Source organism: Citrus clementina, unplaced genomic scaffold, assembly GCF_000493195.1.
Source record: "Citrus clementina cultivar Clemenules unplaced genomic scaffold, Citrus_clementina_v1.0 scaffold_4, whole genome shotgun sequence".
Taxonomy (NCBI): Eukaryota; Viridiplantae; Streptophyta; class Magnoliopsida; order Sapindales; family Rutaceae; genus Citrus; species Citrus x clementina.
Genome location: NW_006262274.1, coordinates 20,738,687 through 20,759,008, shown reverse-complemented (window position 1 = coordinate 20,759,008; position 20,322 = coordinate 20,738,687). Strand labels below are relative to the sequence as shown.

The window sequence follows — 20,322 nt, the reverse complement described above, 5'->3', positions numbered from 1 at the left end:
CTAACGGCTAATATTCAATATGACCAATCAGATTCTCCCTGCTAACCAAAAAAATTACATTTACTAAATAACAAACAGATTCACATCACTTCTTTACTAAGTAACCAGCAAATTCTCTCGCGCACATTTTGGCAACAGTTGAAACCCCGCCATGGATCCACAGCAACAAGGAGTAGGCGCTACACAGGCACAGCCTCGGCCTCAGCCTCAGCCTGGCGATTCGTCTGCTATACTCGCCGTGTTCCTCACTTTCATCGCTATTGTCTCACTGGTAAATTCTCTCCTATTCCTACTTCGTGCTTTCACGCATATTTAGTCACTTTGAATCTGGTATATCAGTTAATGTGTATGATATTATATTCTGTTTGGCAGCACGGAGCTTTTTCTTTCTTTTTTTCTTTTTTTTAACTTCGTTGACCATTTTTGGCCAATTATATTTGATTTTATGGTCGCAATTTTTTTTCTCATTTAGTCCGTTTTAGGTTTTAATATTGACTTAACATCTTCTGTTTTAATCGTTTGAATTCAATCTTGTAGCTTTGCAAATATTAAGTGTTGTGATCCCACCTGAGTAAAGGGCTTTCCTTGGGGTGAATCAGTGAAATGAAGAATGATTTCGATTGGCTTGTTGTTAAGTTCAATGCTGTTCTAAAATGAACAGTTCATCAATGTATTATCATGGGTGGTGTTTTTAATATGTTTCTCTTTTGCTTAAGATTTCAATAATTTGTTATTTGCTTAATTATTTTTTTGCTTGGTGATGCAGAGGCTTTAATGTCATGAGGCCAAGCAAACATTTGGAATTACATAATTAATTGTACTTCCATTTCTATGACATCAGAGAAAAAAGTTGAATTGTGCTATATTTTTTTCCAATTACCTTTTTCATTTGATTATGTATCCTTGATGTTTTCTAAGTGTGCCAGATTCTGACAAGTCTGTTTATATAATAATTCACTTATGATGCACTGTATCTAATTTTAAATATTCCAGATATTGATCCCATCATCGTCATCCATCAAAAGTAGCCTGGCCATTTTGCACCAAATTCCAGAAGGCCACGTTGGAGTATATTGGAGAGGAGGTGCCCTTCTAGAGACAATTACACACCCAGGTCTGATTACAGTAGTCTTTTCCTTTGTGGTTCGCATAACATAGTTGCTTACGTATAACCTCTTGATTGCTGCACCTACTCATTCTTAACTTGCAGGCTTCCATCTGAAGTTGCCTTTGATAACACACTACGAGCCTGTTCAAGTGACCCTTCAGACAGATCAGGTTAAATTTGTTCCAATTTATGAAATTGGTGATCTCGTGTAGTTGCTTGATCCCTTCCTCTGTCAAAAACTGCAGGTTACTGACATTCCATGTGGGACCAAAGGGGGTGTAATGATCAACTTTGAGAAGATAGAGGTAAGGTTCAAGATACTTCTTGTTAACAATAATGAAAATCTAAGATTGACGTTCACCGTATGTATGTGTTGATTTGTATGCTCTTTCCACAGGTTGTTAACCGGCTTCGTAAGGAATATGTGTACGAGACTCTGCGCGACTATGGCGTGCAATATGACAAGACATGGATATATGACAAGATTCATCATGAGATCAATCAGTTCTGTAGTTCTCATAGTCTGCAACAAGTCTATATTGATGTGTTTGATCAGGTAACAACAAATCTGAACATAAGTTTGCAGATAACAGTTTGCTGTCTAATAACATTGACCTGTATTTTTCATGCAATTCCTCAGTGCTAATAATAGCATCATTGGTTTTCCTATATGTGTGATCTGAGGGATTATGGGGTTCAAACTATGTTATACCTATTTTCTAGTGTTGTCGGTGGAATAGATGCAGCTATATTTTAGGTGTGTGGAGCTGTGGAGATCATTAATATCTCACTGATACCATTCTCTGTCACTGCAGTAACATACCCAAGCTTTACAAACACTCACACACAAATCAATCCAGGTGTGCTTGTTGTCAAATGAAATTTTAATGCATATGACAAAAATAGAGTTGATTCTTTCAAATTGATGAAAATGTGAAAGATTCTTGTAAGTGCTCACTCTATAAAAGACAGTAATCAATTTATTAGTTTGTTATCAAAATTATAATGCATGTTAACAATCATCAATTTAACTTTCAGATTGACGAAAAGATGAAGGATGCTCTTCAGGTTGACTGCACGCGTTATGCTCCAGGCATTGAAATTATCAGTGTGCGTGTTACAAAGCCTACTATTCCAGATAGAATCAGAAGAAATTTTGAACAAATGGAAGAGGAACGTACTAGGGTAAATTAAAATTGATTTTTTTTCTTTATTTGGTGATTTTTTATTGTAAACCGTTATTGGAGAAGAAGAATTCTTGAGTTTAGTAAATTGTACATGACCAAGCCAGGGTTCTCGCAGATACTACTTTGATTCTCTGTTATGTTTGCAAACTTGTCCTATGCTGGGCTGGGGCTTCTGTGTCATTATTGATATGCACTATTGTTCTGGCAAAGGAGGTATTATGGGGGAGGTGGGTGGGAAAAGTGTTGTATGATTTTATTGGTGAACATGGTCTTCCCCAAAGCAATGGGTCTTCTTGTGCTAAGAATGTTTAACATTTCATTTCAAAAACGTAGAAGGTTGCATTTGTGCCTGTACTAAAACACACACACAAGCACACAGAGAGAGACACGAATGGTTACTGTAATATGATCAGCCTTTGATAAAAGATAATATGCACTGATGTATTGTTTGCCCTGTTACCATCAAGGTGTTAATTGCTATTGAGAAACAGAAAGTAGCTGAGAAAGAGGCAGAGACAAGCAAAAAGATGGCTATCAGTGAAGCTGAGAAGAATGCCAATGTTAGCAAGATCCTTATGGAACAGAAGTTGATGGAGAAGGACAGTGCTCGGAAGCAGGAGGAAATTGACAATCAAATGTACTTGGCTCGTCAAAGGGGCCTGGCAGATGCTGATTTCTACCGGTAAGATGATCATTTTCCTTTTATAGGATTAATAAATAGAATGAGATGATGGAAAAGATTTATAGTGTTCTTCTGTCCCACTGTCTGTTATTTGCAGCGTACTGAAAGAAGCAGAGGCAAACAAGCTGATGCTTACTCCTGAATATCTTGAACTGAAGTTTATTGAGGCCATAGCTGATAATACAAAAATTTTCTTTGGTGAAAAGGTTCATTACCTCTCTCTCCAACCCCTCCTTTGTGTTGTGTGTGTTAGAGTGTACTGAGCTTGAACTCATATCTTTGTCCTGCAGGTGCCTAGCATGATTTTGGATCAAAGACTGCTAGGGAACTTCCTTCAAGAGATCTCCAGAAATACATCTATGAAGGGATCTGCATATGCTTAAATGCTAGTTTGTGTATGTTGTGGTGCCAGTAGGTGCAGACGTACTGTTACAAAAAGTCAAAAGAGAGTAATAATTCAATGCGTTTATCCTACAACGTAATCATATTTTTGGTGAGCACCATTTGTTTTTATAGGGGAAGGTATCCTTTTTATAGGCGATCACCTTTCCTTATGACTATCGTATATGAAAAGCAGATCGTATTTCTCATGTTAAGAAAACCTTTTTGGTTTTTCACTCTCTAACTCTGTTTCTATGGTACTTTTGTTTTTCTAAAAAAATTGTCCATTAAGAAATGATACAGGATTAGCGATTTTGCTATTTTTGTCTATTTTCTTGTGATGCTTCTAGACAAATTCTCTCTAATAGGCCGAAATAACTTCTGCTACTGAAGTCTTCTTGTGAACTTATAGTGATCCACTCTATTAGAGGTAGCACCACCCAAATTCTTGGGGCATTAGATGTGCAGACTGTTACATGCTTTAAGTATTCATAAAATTTTAATTATGCATCACATTTTCAATTTTTGAAGAATTTGAGAGAAATGTGTAATTTAAAAAAAATTCAACAAAATCTTAAAAGATAATAAAATATAAATATATATATAACTAAAATAATGTAACTCATTGCTGTTGTAGCACATAGTTACCCTCAGCGGCACTGGCATGTATGGTGCTCTTATAACACGCATTGCAATGAGGCATTCTCTCAATGAAGGTGTCCGGATCAGCATGGAGCTCTCAACGTGTACTTTGGTTGTGCTTCAGGGTTGGCAATAGGATGAAATGGGTCGGAATTTGTTGATTTTGATCCTAATAATCGAGACAAAAAAAGTGTCTCTAATCTTGTTTTAAATAATAAATTAAACAAAAATATGTCGGGATTAATCGGGATCTTAAATTATTTAAGATAACGTGAATTCTGTCATAAACAATATGTCAATACTTATAACCGACATGTCATAAACAACATGTCAATACTTATAACCAACATGTCAATACTTATAACCGACATGTTATATATATTATTATCAAAACTGTTTGTTGTACGCATATAATTGACGTGTCAAAATCATGTGATTCATCAAATCGATTTCTAAAATCTAAGATTTGAGAAAATTTAACGTCCTGAATTTCAACCTAAATAAAAAAATTAGACAAATTTTATATATCCCGATTGGAATTCAAGGAACTCTGTCAACCCTAATTGTGCTGTGGCTTCCTTTGTAATGGCGATAGCTGAATGCTGAGATTAACAGGCAACAGCCCACGTGGGAGTACCATGTTATTCCGGAATTTAGACCTTGACACGCGTCACGGGTGTATTCCCAGTCCCTACTCCCTACCTCATGGTCTGCCTGCCATCAATTTCAAAGTTGTAAAGCACGTACGTAACCACAAAAGATCTTCAACTCTCTCAAGCGTCCTCGTTTTCGCGGGCCAACACAAAAACCTGTATTTATGCAACATTTCTCTCGCTATTATTTACTTACCCGGCAATCGTACCTTATATCTAAAATCTCCTGCTTAGCAAGAACTGCACGTTAATCTTGCAGATTTCATTCAACTCCTTAATTAATTAACTTCTAATCTTTTTTCTTTTGAAAGGAATTAACTTTCTAATCTAGACCAGATCAAATCATTCACACGATATTTATGCAGCTATCACCTGGCCTTGACAGTTACTTCAATTTCTCACGTTATATTCACCAGAAAATACAACAAAACCAACCAAAAAAACAGAAGTTGAAGTTAGCGAGACACGGAAAACACGAAACAAACTTTGACTATGGCTACGTTAGAGTTCATTTAGGTGGAGTACGAATCTCAACTTCATATGAAAAATAATAAAAAATAAAAAATTTATTATAACTCGTTATGATTGAGATTTATACCCACCGTATATGAACTTCAACGAACCCTCAAACTTTTTATCAATCCGTGCTAAATAAAATAATCACTTAAAACTTGTCACTCATTCAATTGGTGACAAAATTGTCGAAGGCAATTTTTGCAAAATTTTCAAACTAGTGACGTCAATCTCTCACGCTACGTTGACTCGGAAAGCAAGCAAGATCCAACCAATCAATGAACAGACTTCACTGGCCAAAACGTGGGAAATTTATTACTAAACGATGCATCTTTCGTGTATGTCTTGTATCTAAGAGAATCAACTTGCGAGATTCCGACAGATAAGCGGCAGATCCTGATTCCTTCGTAAAAACCCAACCCATTAAGCTGTTCTTACGGAAACATGAACATGAACATAAACAGTGTTTAGCTAGATGTGTATTTGTACGATTTCTGAACTTCACGGCTTCTGACATTATCCTGATAACAACTGGGTTATCTTCTTGCCTGAATTAGTAGTTTGTTTTACAGCGGGTTCGTACTTTTGACTGTCCGGTGATATTTCTTTCTTTCCGCCTCTCATTTTGTTCATTTTGTTTGGTGGTGCACCGGAAAGTAATAATATCACTTATGTTGTCGCTTTCATTTGCCGCATCATGTTTACATGTGTTATCAGCACTTGCAATTTTTATTTTTTTTTAAATTTTCCCCTGATTTATGGGAACATGGTGGGTAGTTTAATGGGTTCACTTCCTGAAATGATATCTTCTCTGGGTTTGCTTTGATTTTTATACTGTTTTAAGTGCTTCCGAGATGCACTGATTTATACTTTTGATGCATCCAATTTAAAGGCAAAAGAAACACTGTTTCTAGTGAAAGTTTGTACTTGACTAGATAGTTATGGAAGGCTAAGATGGAAATCGATTGACTCAAATTTGCAACTTGATTGTAGGATTTCGGGGAAATCCCTTGCTTGACTACTCTGCAAACTGAGAGCGTTAATATATCCAGTGATTTGAAAATGTATATGGTGGAGAGCAAAGCAGGTGCCATAGTATGCATGCTGTTTTCTCTGTTCTTTTTGGGTACATGGCCTGCTATTATGACTCTTTTAGAAAGACGAGGCCGCCCTCCCCAGCATACTTACCTTGATTATACCATGACTAATTTATTGGCTGCAATTATTATAGCCTTCACATTGGGTGAGTTTGGTGATGCAAGGCCAAATTTTGTATATCAACTTACTGAACTAAAGGTGAGTTTCTTTTGTATTTGATAGTGTTATGCTATATTATCAAATTTTGCTTTTTCATAGGCAGTTAATTAGATTAAGGGAGATCAAACAGTTATGTTATTGTTAGTAGAAATCTCTTGCAGCAGAAGTAATGACCTATAGTTTGGACTTTTGGAACTGAGCAGATTGAGAATTGCCTAAGGATGTTGTATCTAATTAGAAAAAAAGGTAAAGAACTTTGCTGGTCTGTGGAAGTTGATTGCAGCAAATTAATTATTGGAATCTGTCTTCCAAATTGTAGAAATTTAAAGCAGATTTGGTATCTTGGTTATGAACAAAGATGACTGATTTTGACAAGCTGTCAAAACATAAATGAACAATCAAAATCTGGAAGGCTATTGTCAGCCCATATGAATCTATGATGGATTTTGTAAGCAAGGTTGCAAGAAGAATCAGTATATTTACTATGAGAAAGATGTTTACAATAGGAAAATAACAGCCAGTGTGCTGCTAAACCCCATATCACAGACGGCCTTCTCCAATTGAATGAGAAAGGACCAGATTAACATATTGATATCTGTAGCTCTTCATGTAATGTCTAGAGGCTCTGAACTTCTTGAAAGGTGCCAATTTAGTGTCTTTGTCCACTAGTTGGTGCTTATGTCTTATTTTAATTATTTAATTTAATTTGTAGTTTCAGTGGCCCTAGCAATGTTTTGAGATATTAAGTGTCTCAATTTGATCAAGGTTTAATGGCATTTATATTCACATATGCATTGTTGTCGTGTACTCATTGCAATTTATTTTGATCATTTAAGGTGATTGTCTGAATGATGGAGCGTACTTGGCCAAGCATCTTGTTTGCTATGCTATATCATTGCTTATAATGGGTTTCTGAATATTCTAGGGTAATTGATGCAGGATAATTGGCCATCTGTTTTGTTTGCAATGGCGGGTGGAGTGGTTCTCAGCATTGGAAATCTAGCAACACAGTATGCCTGGGCTTTTGTTGGTTTATCAGTAACAGAAGTGATTTCTTCAAGCATCACCGTTGTTATAGGTTAAGTGATGTTATTTTGTTGGAAGAACTTGACTATTGGATGTCTTGATTTGGTGCTGGTTTTCCTTCAATTATTGACTCTGATTTGATTGTAACAGGTTCAACCTTCAATTATTTCTTAGATGATAAAATCAATAAAGCTGAGATCCTTTTTCCCGGCATTGCTTGCTTCTTGGTTGCAGTTGGTCTCGGGTCAGCTGTTCACTCATCCAATGCAGCCGACAATAAAGCAAAACTTAACAACTTGCCAAGTGATTCCAAACCTGGAACTAGGTATGCCTTCTTCTCCTCTGTATATGACTAACATGTGATGCTAGGTAATGAGAATGCATGATCATTCTTTGTTAATGAATGCCTTTATTCACCCCAAACCAGTTACCAGATCTTCAGTCTATCTTGGTTAAATCACTCGTCATTGATTTTCCATTTTATTAGCTTGTATCACAGACTGCAATGTTGAACTGTTATATTCTTAGTACTTGTATATGATATGATTTATGAGCACTTAGCCCAAACACCACGATGAGAAGTTGCATCAAATTAATGAAATTGTCTCTCTCTATTTTAATTTTGGTCTTGGTGTTGTGTGTGTGTATGTTGTTTCTGTACTAAAATAGACCTTTTCCCAGGGCTACATTTATCCCCACATCCTGTGAAACATTGCCAGAGAACGGTAAAGACTCTCTGAAATTGGGATATTGCAAGTTTTTTCTTATTTTTCATGTTAATTGCATGACAGTTCTGGTTTCATTTACTGCGGACAGGAATAAAAGATCCGGAGGTTGGAAATGACACAGTAGGGAAATTAAAAGCTGGGACTGCAGGCTTCCTTGTAGAAATTGAGAACAGAAGATCAATTAAGGTTTGCAGTTCGACTTCATTTATGGCTCTTTACTTGTGATGGCATGTTGTCATTCTGCTCTTGCATGCTTCTACAATAATGGGTTGAGCACTATTTAAACTAAACACTTGCTATTGATACCATGGAAACTGAACCGGTTCATCACTTCTTTTCTTTTAAATGCAAAATAACCATTTTCGTCTGGTGCATATGTCACTTCCCAGCTTTCATACAGGACCTATGTTTACAACAATTGGTTTAACATCTTGCAGGTGTTCGGGAAGAGCATTTTGATTGGGCTAGCCATAACTTTCTTTGCTGGTGTTTGTTTCTCTCTCTTTTCACCAGCATTCAATTTGGCAACAAATGATCAGTGGCATGCTTTGAAGAAAGGGGTTCCTCATTTGATCGTCTATACTGCATTTTTCTACTTCTCGGTATCTGGTTTTGTAATTGCCCTCATTCTAAATATCAGGTTCCTTTTCAGTCCTATTCTGGACACACACAGATCATCATTTAAGGCTTATTTGAATGACTGGAATGGCAGAGGCTGGGCCTTGTTGGCTGGCCTCCTGTGTGGGTTTGGGAATGGTCTCCAATTTATGGGTGGTCAAGCTGCTGGATATGCAGCAGCTGATGCTGTACAGGTTAGTTTTAATGCATGCAAGAAAAGTACAATTATGTATTCAAATGTTGAATTATTCATACTTATGCATGTTGTCAGGCACTTCCGCTTGTAAGCACGTTTTGGGGCATACTTCTGTTTGGGGAGTACCGAAAATCATCTCGAAGAACATATATACTGCTTGTCAGTATGTTATCAATGTTTATTGTGGCCGTTGCAGTCCTGATGGCTTCGGCAGGGCATCGGAAATGAGTATGCTCAAGGTTCTTGGTTGGAAATTGTGTAATCCTGGTTGGTTGGTTGCTGGAGAATGTGGGAATCCTCACATCATTTCACGAACAGATTCAATAGTCATTGGCCAATTGAGAAACAAATTTAGAAAAGAGCAAGAAATACTGGTAGAATACTAGAATGTGTAAAACTGTAAATATAAATAATGCATAATGAACCTCAAATTCAATCACGACTGATTTTTTTTTTTTTTTTTGGGAAAGAACCTTATTCAAGATCTCAGGCTTGTAAATTTTATTGTTCGTTCTTTTCTGCAATCAATATTCTCTTCCTTAACTCTGAAGTAGCAAAAAAGGGGCCAAATTGCGCATCCGGGGAATCGAACCCCGGTCAGTACCGTGGGAGGGTACTATGATACCACTACACCAGATGCGCTTTTGACTGTACTACTTTCGGAACACATCATATTGACTGGACTCTCAATTTGCACAAATAACGGACTATTTCAAAAATTCCTGCAATTTTCTTATAGTTTAGTAAAAGGAGTTGAAGCTTATTTGTATGTGGTTGGCAATAATATTTGGCCGAGTAAATAATGCTTGCCGGGGTCAGATTTTGTAGAGCCAGTGCACTAATTAGTTTAACATATATGTTATCAGAAGACCACAAAATCCAATTCCAAAGAGAATTGCAGTAAATTTATACTTCAACAGCATTTATCAGAGATTTAAAAACAAGTTAAGATGCAACAATCTGATTCGCAAGGAATATGACCAATATATATACACACACACACACACACACACACACACACAATCTATGTCTCCTCTGTCACTTGGTAAGAATAGACATTCGGAAACCCGACTCTGAACCTCCATGTTAAATTATTGATAACCTTGCTTTCAAAAATTTAAATGTCAGATAGGACATCTGGGCAGCATGTAATTTTAAGATATTGAAGGAAATATTGTTTACCCTCAATCTGATAAGCACTTGTCTTCGTCAAAATTGCACCAGAATGACAACAGTGTTCTCCATCTGATACTTTTCTCTCCATTTTGATTCACCAGGATTCAGATAATCACCTCAACCCCAAATGTGATCCATAAATTTTATCCGTTCTCACCAATTAGGTGTGGAACATAGAGACTGACTAGTCAATCTTTTTATCTAGCGGCTCAGTGATCCAATTTGCCTTCCAAATGAGAGAGGGAGATAGAAGACGTTCAGTTTTCCAACCTGATGACTTCAGCTGCACAAAAAGTGAAGCTTATGAATGGCTATGTCACTTAAAACTAGAAAATTATAAAAAATGGTCACCTTCCAAATAACAGTAAAATTGTGCTTCCAAATCAGTACCTTGTGAATAAAAACTTCATACTTTTCATCCATCCATGATTGGCTTTCCCAGTGTACAGATCTGTTTCCAACCACCATCTTTGCCACAACAAGGGCATGAATGTATGACTGCAGGACATCTGCAGCACTTGCATCTTTATGTACAATAGCTCCAATGATCCCTTTCCTCTCCACTAGCAAGTACTTTGCTGAAAAGTCCAAGGTACCTTGAAGAGTTAGCACATTTTGGTTTTAAAAAATTATAATTTGATAAAATGTAAGTTGAGTTGAACCTTTCTCGTAAATAGCAGCAGAGGAATGTAGCAGGTCCATCCTGTTTGACAATATTAATGAAATCAATAATTTGTTTATAAAAAAGAGCACTGGTTTTCTTATAGGCAGCTCAGAGCTGCCTACATAGTGGATGCAACAAGAGCTGAGCCATTTTTTCCCTTATCCTTTTCTTTTCTTCCTTTTTTTTCTTTTTTTTCATAAGATGAGATGAACCATTGTCTTCACTCAAAATGATTGAGATAAGTAAATCCATATTTTAACAGTTCAGGTAGCCCCTATACTTGTTGGAAAAACACAATAAGAGCATCACTGCTCTTTAGAATAATCCACAACCACTTCGCAGAAGAACTCTACACTCAAAGGACCCTGACATAAATTTATGAGTATGAATGCACAAAGGAACTCACATTTCTTGGTGACCAAGTGAAGAAACCCTCACACCTAATTCTACCCGCATGTGCAGTAACTTATCCTTTGAGATCCATGAAGTAGTCCACATTGGCAAAACATGCTCCATGGTAGAGACCTGCTCCGGAGAGAGAACTGGCAACATATTCAGGTGTACGCACTAATATCCACTTAAAATAAAATGAACAAAGTGAAAGTAAACTTTGAAAGCAATTCATAACTTCATATTTGGGTTTACAAAAGCGGTAAAGTTACAGATATATTCTGGATCAATTTTTGTTGCAACAACATTTGTCTGAATCTAGTCACAGTACAAATTGGAAATATCTTAAGATCTAATTTTACTGACCTCAGTTTAATCTCCTGCCTAGATGAAATAATGGCAGGCTTCAGAGCAAGTAGGAAACTTATAATTAGAAGTCCTATATATTACCTTGGTCAGTCTCCATGAACTGCTGCAAAAGAATTGAGCTCCTCTGAAAGTTTAATGAATTCAATGAAAGGCATCGGACAGCCCTGTAGTTTGCTGCACACAACAATTATCATTGCTTACAGTAAAATAAAAAGATTTCATTGGTGGCTGATATTATTGAAAAGTTTTTTTTTTTTGGGGGGGTCCTATCTAAGTATAAATATTAAGGATTTCATTAATATACCATTCAACTAACATAATACACTATAAATGTTGGGGGTCAAAGAGGAGCTAGCATTGGAAGTTTATTTCAGTTCTAGAGCTCATGCACAGATCTCCGTCCTTTCCCCATACCTGTTTCTTACACTTAAAAAGATGAGAAGATGAACAATTCTCCAAATTATATCAACCCAACCAACAAGTGGTACTTGTTATGGACACAGATTTCAAGTGGAAGTTTCATCCCCGGTTTTGTGTGACAGAAAAGTGAAAGTCTCTATGTACACTTTAGCAGTAGAACTTACCGTACATATGAAACATTGTTAGAAAGAGAAAAGAAAACCAAATAGCAAAGGGGTTTCCCATTGTAATGCGAGCAAGAAGCATCCCCAGAGCCATGCCAATCATTGTTGCCATTGTCTCTTGGCTCCCTTCCTATTAGTATTTAGAAAGAAGTAAATGTTGAATGTTCACGAATTTTTATGAATCTCATCCACAGTTAGAATGTCTTTAGTTATTTACCTTGGCAGATATATCAGCAGCATTATTCTGGAGGGCAAAATGCTGTGTCAAAGCAGCTCTAGTAGCTCCACTTGCAACACCAGCTAATTGGAAAGACGATTTAGAGGAAGATTCATTTAAGAAACCAATCAAACTCTTGCTGTATTTTTACGCAAGAAAGGGTAAAAATCCATGGGGAATACACATAGACATACTTTCAGGCACATAAAACATAAGAGTTCCAAAACATGAAACTCTGTTGACAGCTTTCATAATGTACTGATGAGTATATTGTAACAGACAACAATAATTTAATTCAATCATATTCCCCAACATACATGCACCTTGAACTGAGGTATTAGCAGATGTTAAGTAGATCATAGAGAATTTCATGTTTTACGTTGGAGGACTAAAGAAACTTACTGAATGATCTTGATAAGCTCCCTAAGCAAACAACAAATGCAAAAGCTGAAGGAAACAAAGGGGAAAGAAGGTCCATCAACATCCCTGCAAACAATATAACATCCATTATTTTCATTGATGTCCTCAACAAGAGAGATGTAACAAAACCTAATCAATTGTGTGCAATTCATCTTTTTCTGCTTAGCAAGATTTTCAATCTAGACCTAACCAACTTCAATTAAGATTTTCAATCTGAGAGAGATATATTAAATATACTGCTCCACAACCACAAAATTAAACACCTGCAGAGAGAGCAACATACCAAGATCATTCATAAGATCTGCGACCAGACGCCACATTTTAGCATTGCTATCCAGATTTGAGCCCTAAAGATTAAAAATAAACACTAGACAGTGTCAAAATCTAATTGAATTTATATCATCAGCTTCTTTTATTTTTCAATTTTATAATTTTTTTAATTGAATTGAAATTCTCTATCTCTGCACGTATGAGAATGCGATGGCAAATGCCTTGAACAATTTTTTCCAAATCTACATCAGCTGCCAACTATGGACAGTTGGACACCCAAATTTTGGACTAAGTACCTAGAATATGAGTAGACAATAAATCAAAAGCAAATCACATGAATTAATGTACATCACACCTGATAAAATGTGAACAAGACACCTCCAAGCATTCCAGTAAGATCCCTCAAAAACCACTGCAAGCATTTGGATATGCAAAAGCATTGATCAGCACATCATTATTCCCAACAGTCACTGTGAGAACTAAAAAAAGCCGAAATCAAGCGTAACTACAATAAAAAAAGAAAAAAGAAAAAAGAAAAAGAAACTGTGATAATAACTAGCATGTTTCTTAGGCATTATAATTTACCTGAAATGTTGCACCGATAACAGTAGCTGATTTCTCACCAACGCCAATGGCACTCAAAAGAGCCTAAATCAAAATTGAAGAACAAAAAATCTGAAGTAACAGTCAAAGAGATTTGTGTATTCGGATACGAAGAAAACTAAAAATGGATCTTACTTGAGTAGAAAGCATGGTCCTAATGTATGTCGAAAGGCCCTATAAAACACACAAATGAGAGTAAAACAATCAATTCCAATATAAAGAAAAAAAAATATTTATACATGCAAATATAATGTGCCCACCTGCAAAGAATCCCATACTTGAAATGGGACATAATCTGGAGTCACACTGCCAGGAAAACCCTGCAATTTGGTTTTAAAAAAGATCATTGACTCTTAAAATCAAGCAACTGAAAAAACACAAGATCAGAGATTGAATAAACATGCCTCAGGTACAAAAGCTTGGAGAACTCGGCTCCAGACATGCGTAAAACGACTACCGGATCTGCGTGTCACAAAAATAAACATAAGTTAAGGGGAAAAGAATGATTTTGATGATGGAAAACAGAACAGAGAGAGAAGAGAGTTGAAATTTGTGGACCTGTGAATGGAGAGAGACGGAGATGCGAAAATTGTAGCGGTTTTGAAGAGCTTGGTTGAAGATGATCCATTCCATTCTTCGATTATCAGCTGTTGCTTTGATTTTGCTACTTCACTTATACCTTCCATTAACTTCGAAATTGATTGAGACAGAGCTCACTCGAACTCGAGTTTTGGTTGTTTTGACTCCCTCGCAACAGCTTTGTGCTTCATATGTGCTTTGTAACTGGTTAGCTTTTGTCTTTATGTCACTTTTGTCTTCTCTTTATCCCGTGCATTTCTCTTTTTTCTTTTTTTTTTCGTTTTTAACTTTTTATACGATATTTTATTTTATTTAAAAAAAAAGAAGTGTAATAGAAGAATTCATATAATTTACTTATAAAAAAAAGAATTAATATAATTTAACATAAATCTTCCTGCAAACTTATATGATATTCTTGGTTTGGATGCATTTCTAATATTTTTCATTTGGATGTGCAGGCCGTTCTCCATATTAGACGATAATATTGATGATTTTGTGGTTCCTTTTGGTAGCTTTGTGAATTTTTTTTTCATATATATATATTTATATTTACTTTAAGAGATTTTAATTTTATTTTTTTTCTTGTGTATTTTATTTTATTTTATTTTATTGATGGTAGGACTCCATCATGTTGGTGGTTTTTATTAAAGAAATTGCCACGTAGCCTGTGTGGTAAATCAGGGTTTGGTTCGTGGTTATAATGTAGGACTATAAAATTAAATAGGTAATAACAGAAAATCAGTAAATGAAGAGGGCCAAAGACCAGGCCGTCAAAAATGGATAAATTATAAGTTTAAGTAGGTTGCAGTATTGAAAACTATAAGATAGAACCTAGAGGACCAAATATAAAATTAATAAAATTACAAATCAATCCCATATATATATATATATATATATATATATATATATATATGTAAACATAGTTCTGCTTCTGCAATGTAGTACACGGTGTCACGATAGTCGAGTACACGTCGTAAGAATAACTCAAAACACAAGTGAAATTAAAAGCCACGTATATTGAACCTTCCAACTTTAGTATAAAGGCAAGAAAGAGAAAAATAAGAAATGTTATGTTGTTATTCTCTCTTTCTAAATTTTAGTTACTAAAATTTTTACCGACAATATCAATACCTTTAATTTATCACTTGTATTTTGTAAAATACTCATTAATAAAATAAACCTAGTCAAATTTGATGATGGAGAGTGTAACACAAAAACTAAAGAAAGATAATTTCGACTTGTCCAATAAGAGAAAATTTTTTCAAGCAATAATTTGCAATACCATTTGGTAAATTTTGAAATGCAATAAAACGGTTCTAGTAGGTTAATATCGACTTAATAGACCCAGAGGACCTCCTACTTTACATAAAATGAAAAGTTATGGCACCATCCGGCGAAACCTAAAATTGTTTATGCAGACACATGTGCGTTTAGGTCTCGAACGTCGCACTTTGTGGTTAACAGCCACAGGCTTAGCCAAGTGAGTTATTCCGGCAATGTTAAGGTGGCATCAGATATTAACTGATAAAGGAAAGATTTTCTTCATGCATTCGCCCACATTCAGAAACAGGGTCGCAGAGCAGACAGAGCAAGTTTGGAGATGATCATAGAATGTGGTGGAGAAAAGAGGCTTCCTTTATGCTTATACGCAAAAAATTCTTATGTTCCTCATCATCAACTTCACCTGAAACCCCATCACTTTACTCCTTCCTCCAACCCTCAATCTTTTCCCTTAAACCAAAATCGCCACAACAAGACCCCACCAATTCTCCAACTCAACAACAGCAGCAGCAGCAGCAGCAACAAACCCTAACCCAAGACAACATCACATCACTAGAAACCAATCTTCACAAATCCCTTCTCACCAACAACACCGATGAGGCCTGGAAGTCCTTCAAGTCTCTAACCGCAAACTCTTTATTCCCCTCTAAACCCGTCACCAATTCTCTGATCGCCCACCTCTCCTCTCTCCAAGACAATCACAACCTCAAGAGAGCTTTTGCTTCTGTTGTTTATGTCATCGAAAAGAACCCCAAGTTGTTGGATTTTCAAACTGTGCATACCCTTTTGGGTTCCATGAGAAATGCCAACACTGCTGCCCCTGCTTTTGCTTTGGTTAAGTGTATGTTCAAGAACAGGTACTTCATGCCATTTGAATTGTGGGGTGGTTTTCTTGTTGACATTTGTAGGAAAAATAGTAACTTTGTTGCTTTTCTTAAGGTTTTTGAAGAATGTTGTAGGATTGCGTTGGATGAGAAGTTGGATTTTATGAAACCTAATATATATGCTTGTAATGCTGCATTAGAAGGTTGTTGTTATGGTCTTCAATCTGTTAGTGACGCTGAGAAGGTTATAGAAACTATGTCTGTTTTGGGTGTTAGGCCAAATGAATCGAGTTTCGGTTTTTTAGCCTATTTATACGCCCTAAAAGGACTTCAAGAGAAGGTAGTTGAGTTAGAAAGTTTGATTAACGAGTTTGGTTTTTCGAGTCAAATGGTGTTTTACAGTAGTTTGATTAGTGGATATGTTAAGTTGGGAAATTTAGAGTCTGCCTCGAGGACTATTTTGCTTTGTTTGGGTGGAGGAAATATGGAGCAATCTGATTTTAGTAAAGAAACTTATTGTGAAGTTGTTAAAGGTTTTCTTCAAAATGGAAATGTTAAAGGATTGGCAAATTTGATTATTGAAGCTCAAAAGCTGGAGCCTTCTGGGATTGTGGTTGACAGGTCTGTTGGGTTTGGTATCATTAGTGCTTGTGTTAATCTTGGGTTATCAGATAAGGCTCATAGCATTCTTGATGAGATGAATGCTTGTGGTTGTTCTGTGGGGCTTGGGGTTTATGTGCCAATCCTGAAGGCTTACTGCAAAGAGCATCGAACAGCTGAAGCTACTCAACTGGTTATGGATATAAGCAGCTCGGGGCTTCAATTAGATGTGGGTAACTATGATGCTTTAATTGAAGCCTCCATAACGAGTCAAGATTTCCAGTCAGCTTTTTCTTTATTTCGGGACATGAGAGAAGCAAGAATATATGATTTAAAGGGGAGTTACCTGACGATAATGACAGGTTTGATGGAGAACCACCGGCCTGAGTTAATGGCAGCATTTTTAGATGAAGTTGTTGAAGACCCTCGAGTTGAAGTGAAAACCCATGATTGGAACTCCATTATTCATGCATTTTGTAAAGCAGGGCGATTAGAAGATGCAAAGAGAACTTTGAGAAGGATGATATTCCTGCAGTTTGAGCCAAATGATCAAACTTATTTATCACTAATTAATGGTTATGTGACTGCAGAGCAATATTTCAGCGTTTTGATGATGTGGCATGAGATTAAGCGCAAGATTTCAACTGATGGGCAGAAAGGGATTAAATTTGAGCACAACTTGGTTGATGCATTCCTTTATGCCCTTGTTAAAGGGGGTTTCTTTGATGCGGTAATGCAAGTAGTGGAGAAATCTCAAGAGATGAAGGTTTTTGTTGATAAGTGGAAATACAAGCAAGCATTTATGGAGAACCATAAAAAGCTTAAAGTAGCAAAGTTGAGAAAGAGGAACTTCAAGAAAATGGAAGCACTTATTGCTTTCAAGAATTGGGCCGGTCTTAATGCATGAACTTCAGAGACTTTTTGTTCACAGCTTATTCTTCTGCATGGACATCACTACTGCTCAACTAGCTTATTGGATGCCCTGGGGCTGCTCAATTGGAATTGGACATTTATTATCTAGATGAAACAGGAACTATTTCAAAGTTTTCAAGCGGTTAGAACATATAATTGAGCAACAATTGTGTAAATGCCTTGTTTTACCAAGGTTTCTGGTTAAATGGAAACGCTGGCCAAAGCCCTTGATTTTGGGCTTCTTTAACCTTGCAGGCTTTGGAGGCTAGCTTGCCTTTGACAGAGATTGAAGCGTCATCATCATTGCTAGTTAGAATGGTTGAAGTTTCATTTTTGACTTGACAGGGCACTATGTTTTGTCTTCAGATAAGAACGGAAGGCGTTATGGACAGAAAATTCTGTGTTACAGAGGTTTGGTTTTGAATTCTTTTGAGCTGTCAACCTCTTCAGGAAATTCAGCGTATTTTGCATTGTAGCCGGAATGAACACTATGCATTGGACAATGCTTCACTTACAATTTACAATTGTACGACTGCATATATTTTTCAGGAAAAAAATGTGAAAATATATCGTTTCTTTGCAAAATAATGAGAGAAGATCAAGTTACTCCTATTGTAATCAGTTTAGATGGCCAGTAGGATTGCTGAGATCAATAAGATAATTTTGTTAGAATTTCTGTGCATATGGATCCATGACAATTATTCTATTCATACAAATGAGTTTATTTACTTGTATATTTTTCTTCATTTATTTCGGTAAGCTAAGTATATTAAATCATTTGCATTCTGTTACGGGATTTTGATGACAATTTGAACCTACAAATATTTTAGGACACACGATCAAACAGGAAATGGAAACAGAAGTGCCCCATGTCCATTTTAACTTTTACCATTCTTTTCTGTTCGTTTTAAGTGTGAATAGGGAACAGGTATATATCCACTTGCTGTTTTGGTTCACAAAGGTTTCTTTTCAATGAGCATGATGTTGCAAATTTTCTTGTTGAAAATGCATATTGCTTTTTAGCTAGATCCCACAGAATGGATTGGCTCTGCTTTTTAGGAAGAAAAAGATGCAGAATTTTGACTAAGTTCACCCCCACCGAAAAGAAAATATTTTCTTGTTCCTTTTCAAATATCAACTGTTCAAAGTAATACTCTTCAGTCTGTTCAATATTTTATGTTTCTTAATCTCCTACTCTTCGAAAATCTTCACCAATGTCACCTGCTTCAAATCCATTCCTCTTTACCAACATATTGCTCCTGCTTCCCTTCCTCCATACGTTATCGTCCGCCGTCCCTGCCATCCCAGTTAATGGCACATGTCGCGACACATGTGGCACAATCTCTGTAAAATACCCCTTTGGTGCTGAACCTGGCTGCGGGCACCCTGACTTTGCTAGATATATAAAATGTGTCTCTGGAACTCTGGAGTTCTCCACTGGATCTGGCATTTATAATATTTCTTCCATAGACTACCCAAGCAACACCATAGTTGTCACGGACCCTTTCATGTCAACTTGTTCTTTGATGCAGAATTCTGGAAGCTTTATCTTGGATAAAGCCAGTCCATTTACTATTACACAAGACAATATCATCGTTTTGCTTGGCTGTTCCAGTACATCTCCTGTGTTTGATCCATATGAAGATTTGTGTGCTACTGGTTCCCGTCTTCGTGTTTGTAGGGGAATGTATTCTTGCAAAGGGGTGTCAGGCATTGGGTTGCGGCAGAAGGGACCTGCATCCACTTGTTGTGTTTACGAGTCTCCAACTGGCCTTGGGTCAGGTTATGCATTGGATGTTCCCAGGCTACAATGCTCATCATATACATCAATATATGGGTTTGGTGGCAACGAGGGAGATCCAATGAAATGGAACTATGGGATTTCTTTGCAATACAATGATTCTTATAATGCCGATGCATGCAAGGATTGTGAAAGCAGTGGGGGTTCGTGTGGCTTCACTGGTTTGGATGGGTCTTTTGCTTGCATTTGCCGCAATGGTCGGAACACCACCACCAATTGCCTGGGGCAAGGTCAGTTCACAGTTCATACTGTTATTAGTTTCCTCAATTTTCTTAATTCTTATTTTAATTTGTTTGTATGATATATGGTTTTGCTATGATTAGGCTACGCTTGGAGCGGGACATGGGGGCCAAAAATTCAAACCATGTGGAGCACTGGAGGTACATTAATGGCAATGCCTTTTTCTTTGTTGACTTTATAGACATTATCTTTTAGCAGCAAAAATCTTTTCTTATACTTTTTTTCCCTACAGTTTTATCAAATGACTCCTTTGTTTTTGCAATCAAAAACAATTTTTGCTATTTGATATACATGGAGGCGCTTCTACTCAAATATCGACTGTTTGCAGCTCTGAAGCTTTGGTTATTTTCAATTTCATTATTCATTGATGCACTGATGTTGTAGATATGTCATCAAAGTAA

At 36.5% G+C, this 20,322-nt stretch overlaps 5 protein-coding genes and 1 non-coding gene across 10 annotated transcripts; 4 read left to right on the top strand and 2 right to left on the bottom strand.

The window, feature by feature from the left end:
- Positions 1 to 64: 64 nt before the first annotated feature.
- On the top strand, positions 65 to 3,567 carry LOC18045659 (erlin-2-B). Its single transcript, XM_006437875.2, has 9 exons — positions 65 to 271; positions 994 to 1,114; positions 1,211 to 1,278; positions 1,354 to 1,413; positions 1,506 to 1,664; positions 2,147 to 2,293; positions 2,763 to 2,977; positions 3,075 to 3,183; positions 3,268 to 3,567. Exons 1-9 carry the CDS (start codon positions 152 to 154, stop codon positions 3,358 to 3,360), a joined length of 1,092 nt encoding a protein of 363 aa, XP_006437938.1. The 5' UTR covers positions 65 to 151; the 3' UTR covers positions 3,361 to 3,567.
- Positions 3,568 to 4,792: 1,225 nt separating this feature from the next.
- LOC18043301 (protein root UVB sensitive 3) lies at positions 4,793 to 14,478 on the bottom strand. Of its 4 annotated transcripts, none has more exons than XR_002905956.1 (16): positions 14,243 to 14,478; positions 14,089 to 14,146; positions 13,945 to 14,004; positions 13,820 to 13,858; positions 13,667 to 13,729; positions 13,437 to 13,493; positions 13,095 to 13,158; positions 12,794 to 12,877; positions 12,392 to 12,474; positions 12,175 to 12,304; positions 11,672 to 11,764; positions 11,238 to 11,373; positions 10,830 to 10,870; positions 10,558 to 10,745; positions 10,174 to 10,450; positions 4,793 to 4,809 (listed from the first exon to the last, which is right to left on the bottom strand). XR_002905956.1 is itself a non-coding variant. In XM_006437869.2 (15 exons), exons 1-15 carry the CDS (start codon positions 14,368 to 14,370, stop codon positions 10,352 to 10,354), a joined length of 1,323 nt encoding a protein of 440 aa, XP_006437932.1. In that variant the 5' UTR covers positions 14,371 to 14,478; the 3' UTR covers positions 9,438 to 10,351. The 4 variants fall into 4 exon arrangements, 1 of the variants encoding a protein (XP_006437932.1); XR_002905955.1 differs by lacking the exon at positions 4,793 to 4,809 and adding an exon at positions 9,189 to 9,270; XM_006437869.2 differs by lacking the exon at positions 4,793 to 4,809 and having other exon boundaries at positions 9,438 to 10,450.
- On the top strand, positions 4,965 to 9,554 carry LOC18043302 (ureide permease 1). Of its 2 annotated transcripts, none has more exons than XM_006437874.2 (8): positions 4,965 to 5,741; positions 6,160 to 6,462; positions 7,363 to 7,501; positions 7,600 to 7,774; positions 8,131 to 8,174; positions 8,266 to 8,363; positions 8,615 to 8,989; positions 9,067 to 9,554. In XM_006437874.2, exons 2-8 carry the CDS (start codon positions 6,229 to 6,231, stop codon positions 9,217 to 9,219), a joined length of 1,218 nt encoding a protein of 405 aa, XP_006437937.1. In that variant the 5' UTR covers positions 4,965 to 5,741; positions 6,160 to 6,228; the 3' UTR covers positions 9,220 to 9,554. The 2 variants fall into 2 exon arrangements, with proteins under 2 accessions (XP_006437937.1, XP_024041468.1); XM_024185700.1 differs by having other exon boundaries at positions 4,965 to 5,762.
- On the bottom strand, positions 9,563 to 9,633 carry TRNAG-CCC. Its single transcript has one exon. It is a non-coding gene; the product is annotated as a tRNA-Gly (tRNA).
- A 1,179-nt stretch (positions 14,479 to 15,657) lies between the features above and the next one.
- On the top strand, positions 15,658 to 18,552 carry LOC112099317 (pentatricopeptide repeat-containing protein At1g69290-like). Its single transcript, XM_024186753.1, has one exon. The coding sequence runs from the start codon at positions 15,875 to 15,877 to the stop codon at positions 17,873 to 17,875; it is 2,001 nt and encodes a 666-aa protein (XP_024042521.1). The 5' UTR covers positions 15,658 to 15,874; the 3' UTR covers positions 17,876 to 18,552.
- Positions 18,553 to 19,094: 542 nt separating this feature from the next.
- Positions 19,095 to 20,322, top strand: LOC18043300 (wall-associated receptor kinase-like 20). The gene is made up of 3 exons (XM_024186297.1): positions 19,095 to 19,911; positions 20,005 to 20,061; positions 20,306 to 20,322. The coding sequence occupies exons 1-3, from the start codon at positions 19,095 to 19,097 to the stop codon at positions 20,320 to 20,322; spliced, it is 891 nt and encodes a 296-aa protein (XP_024042065.1).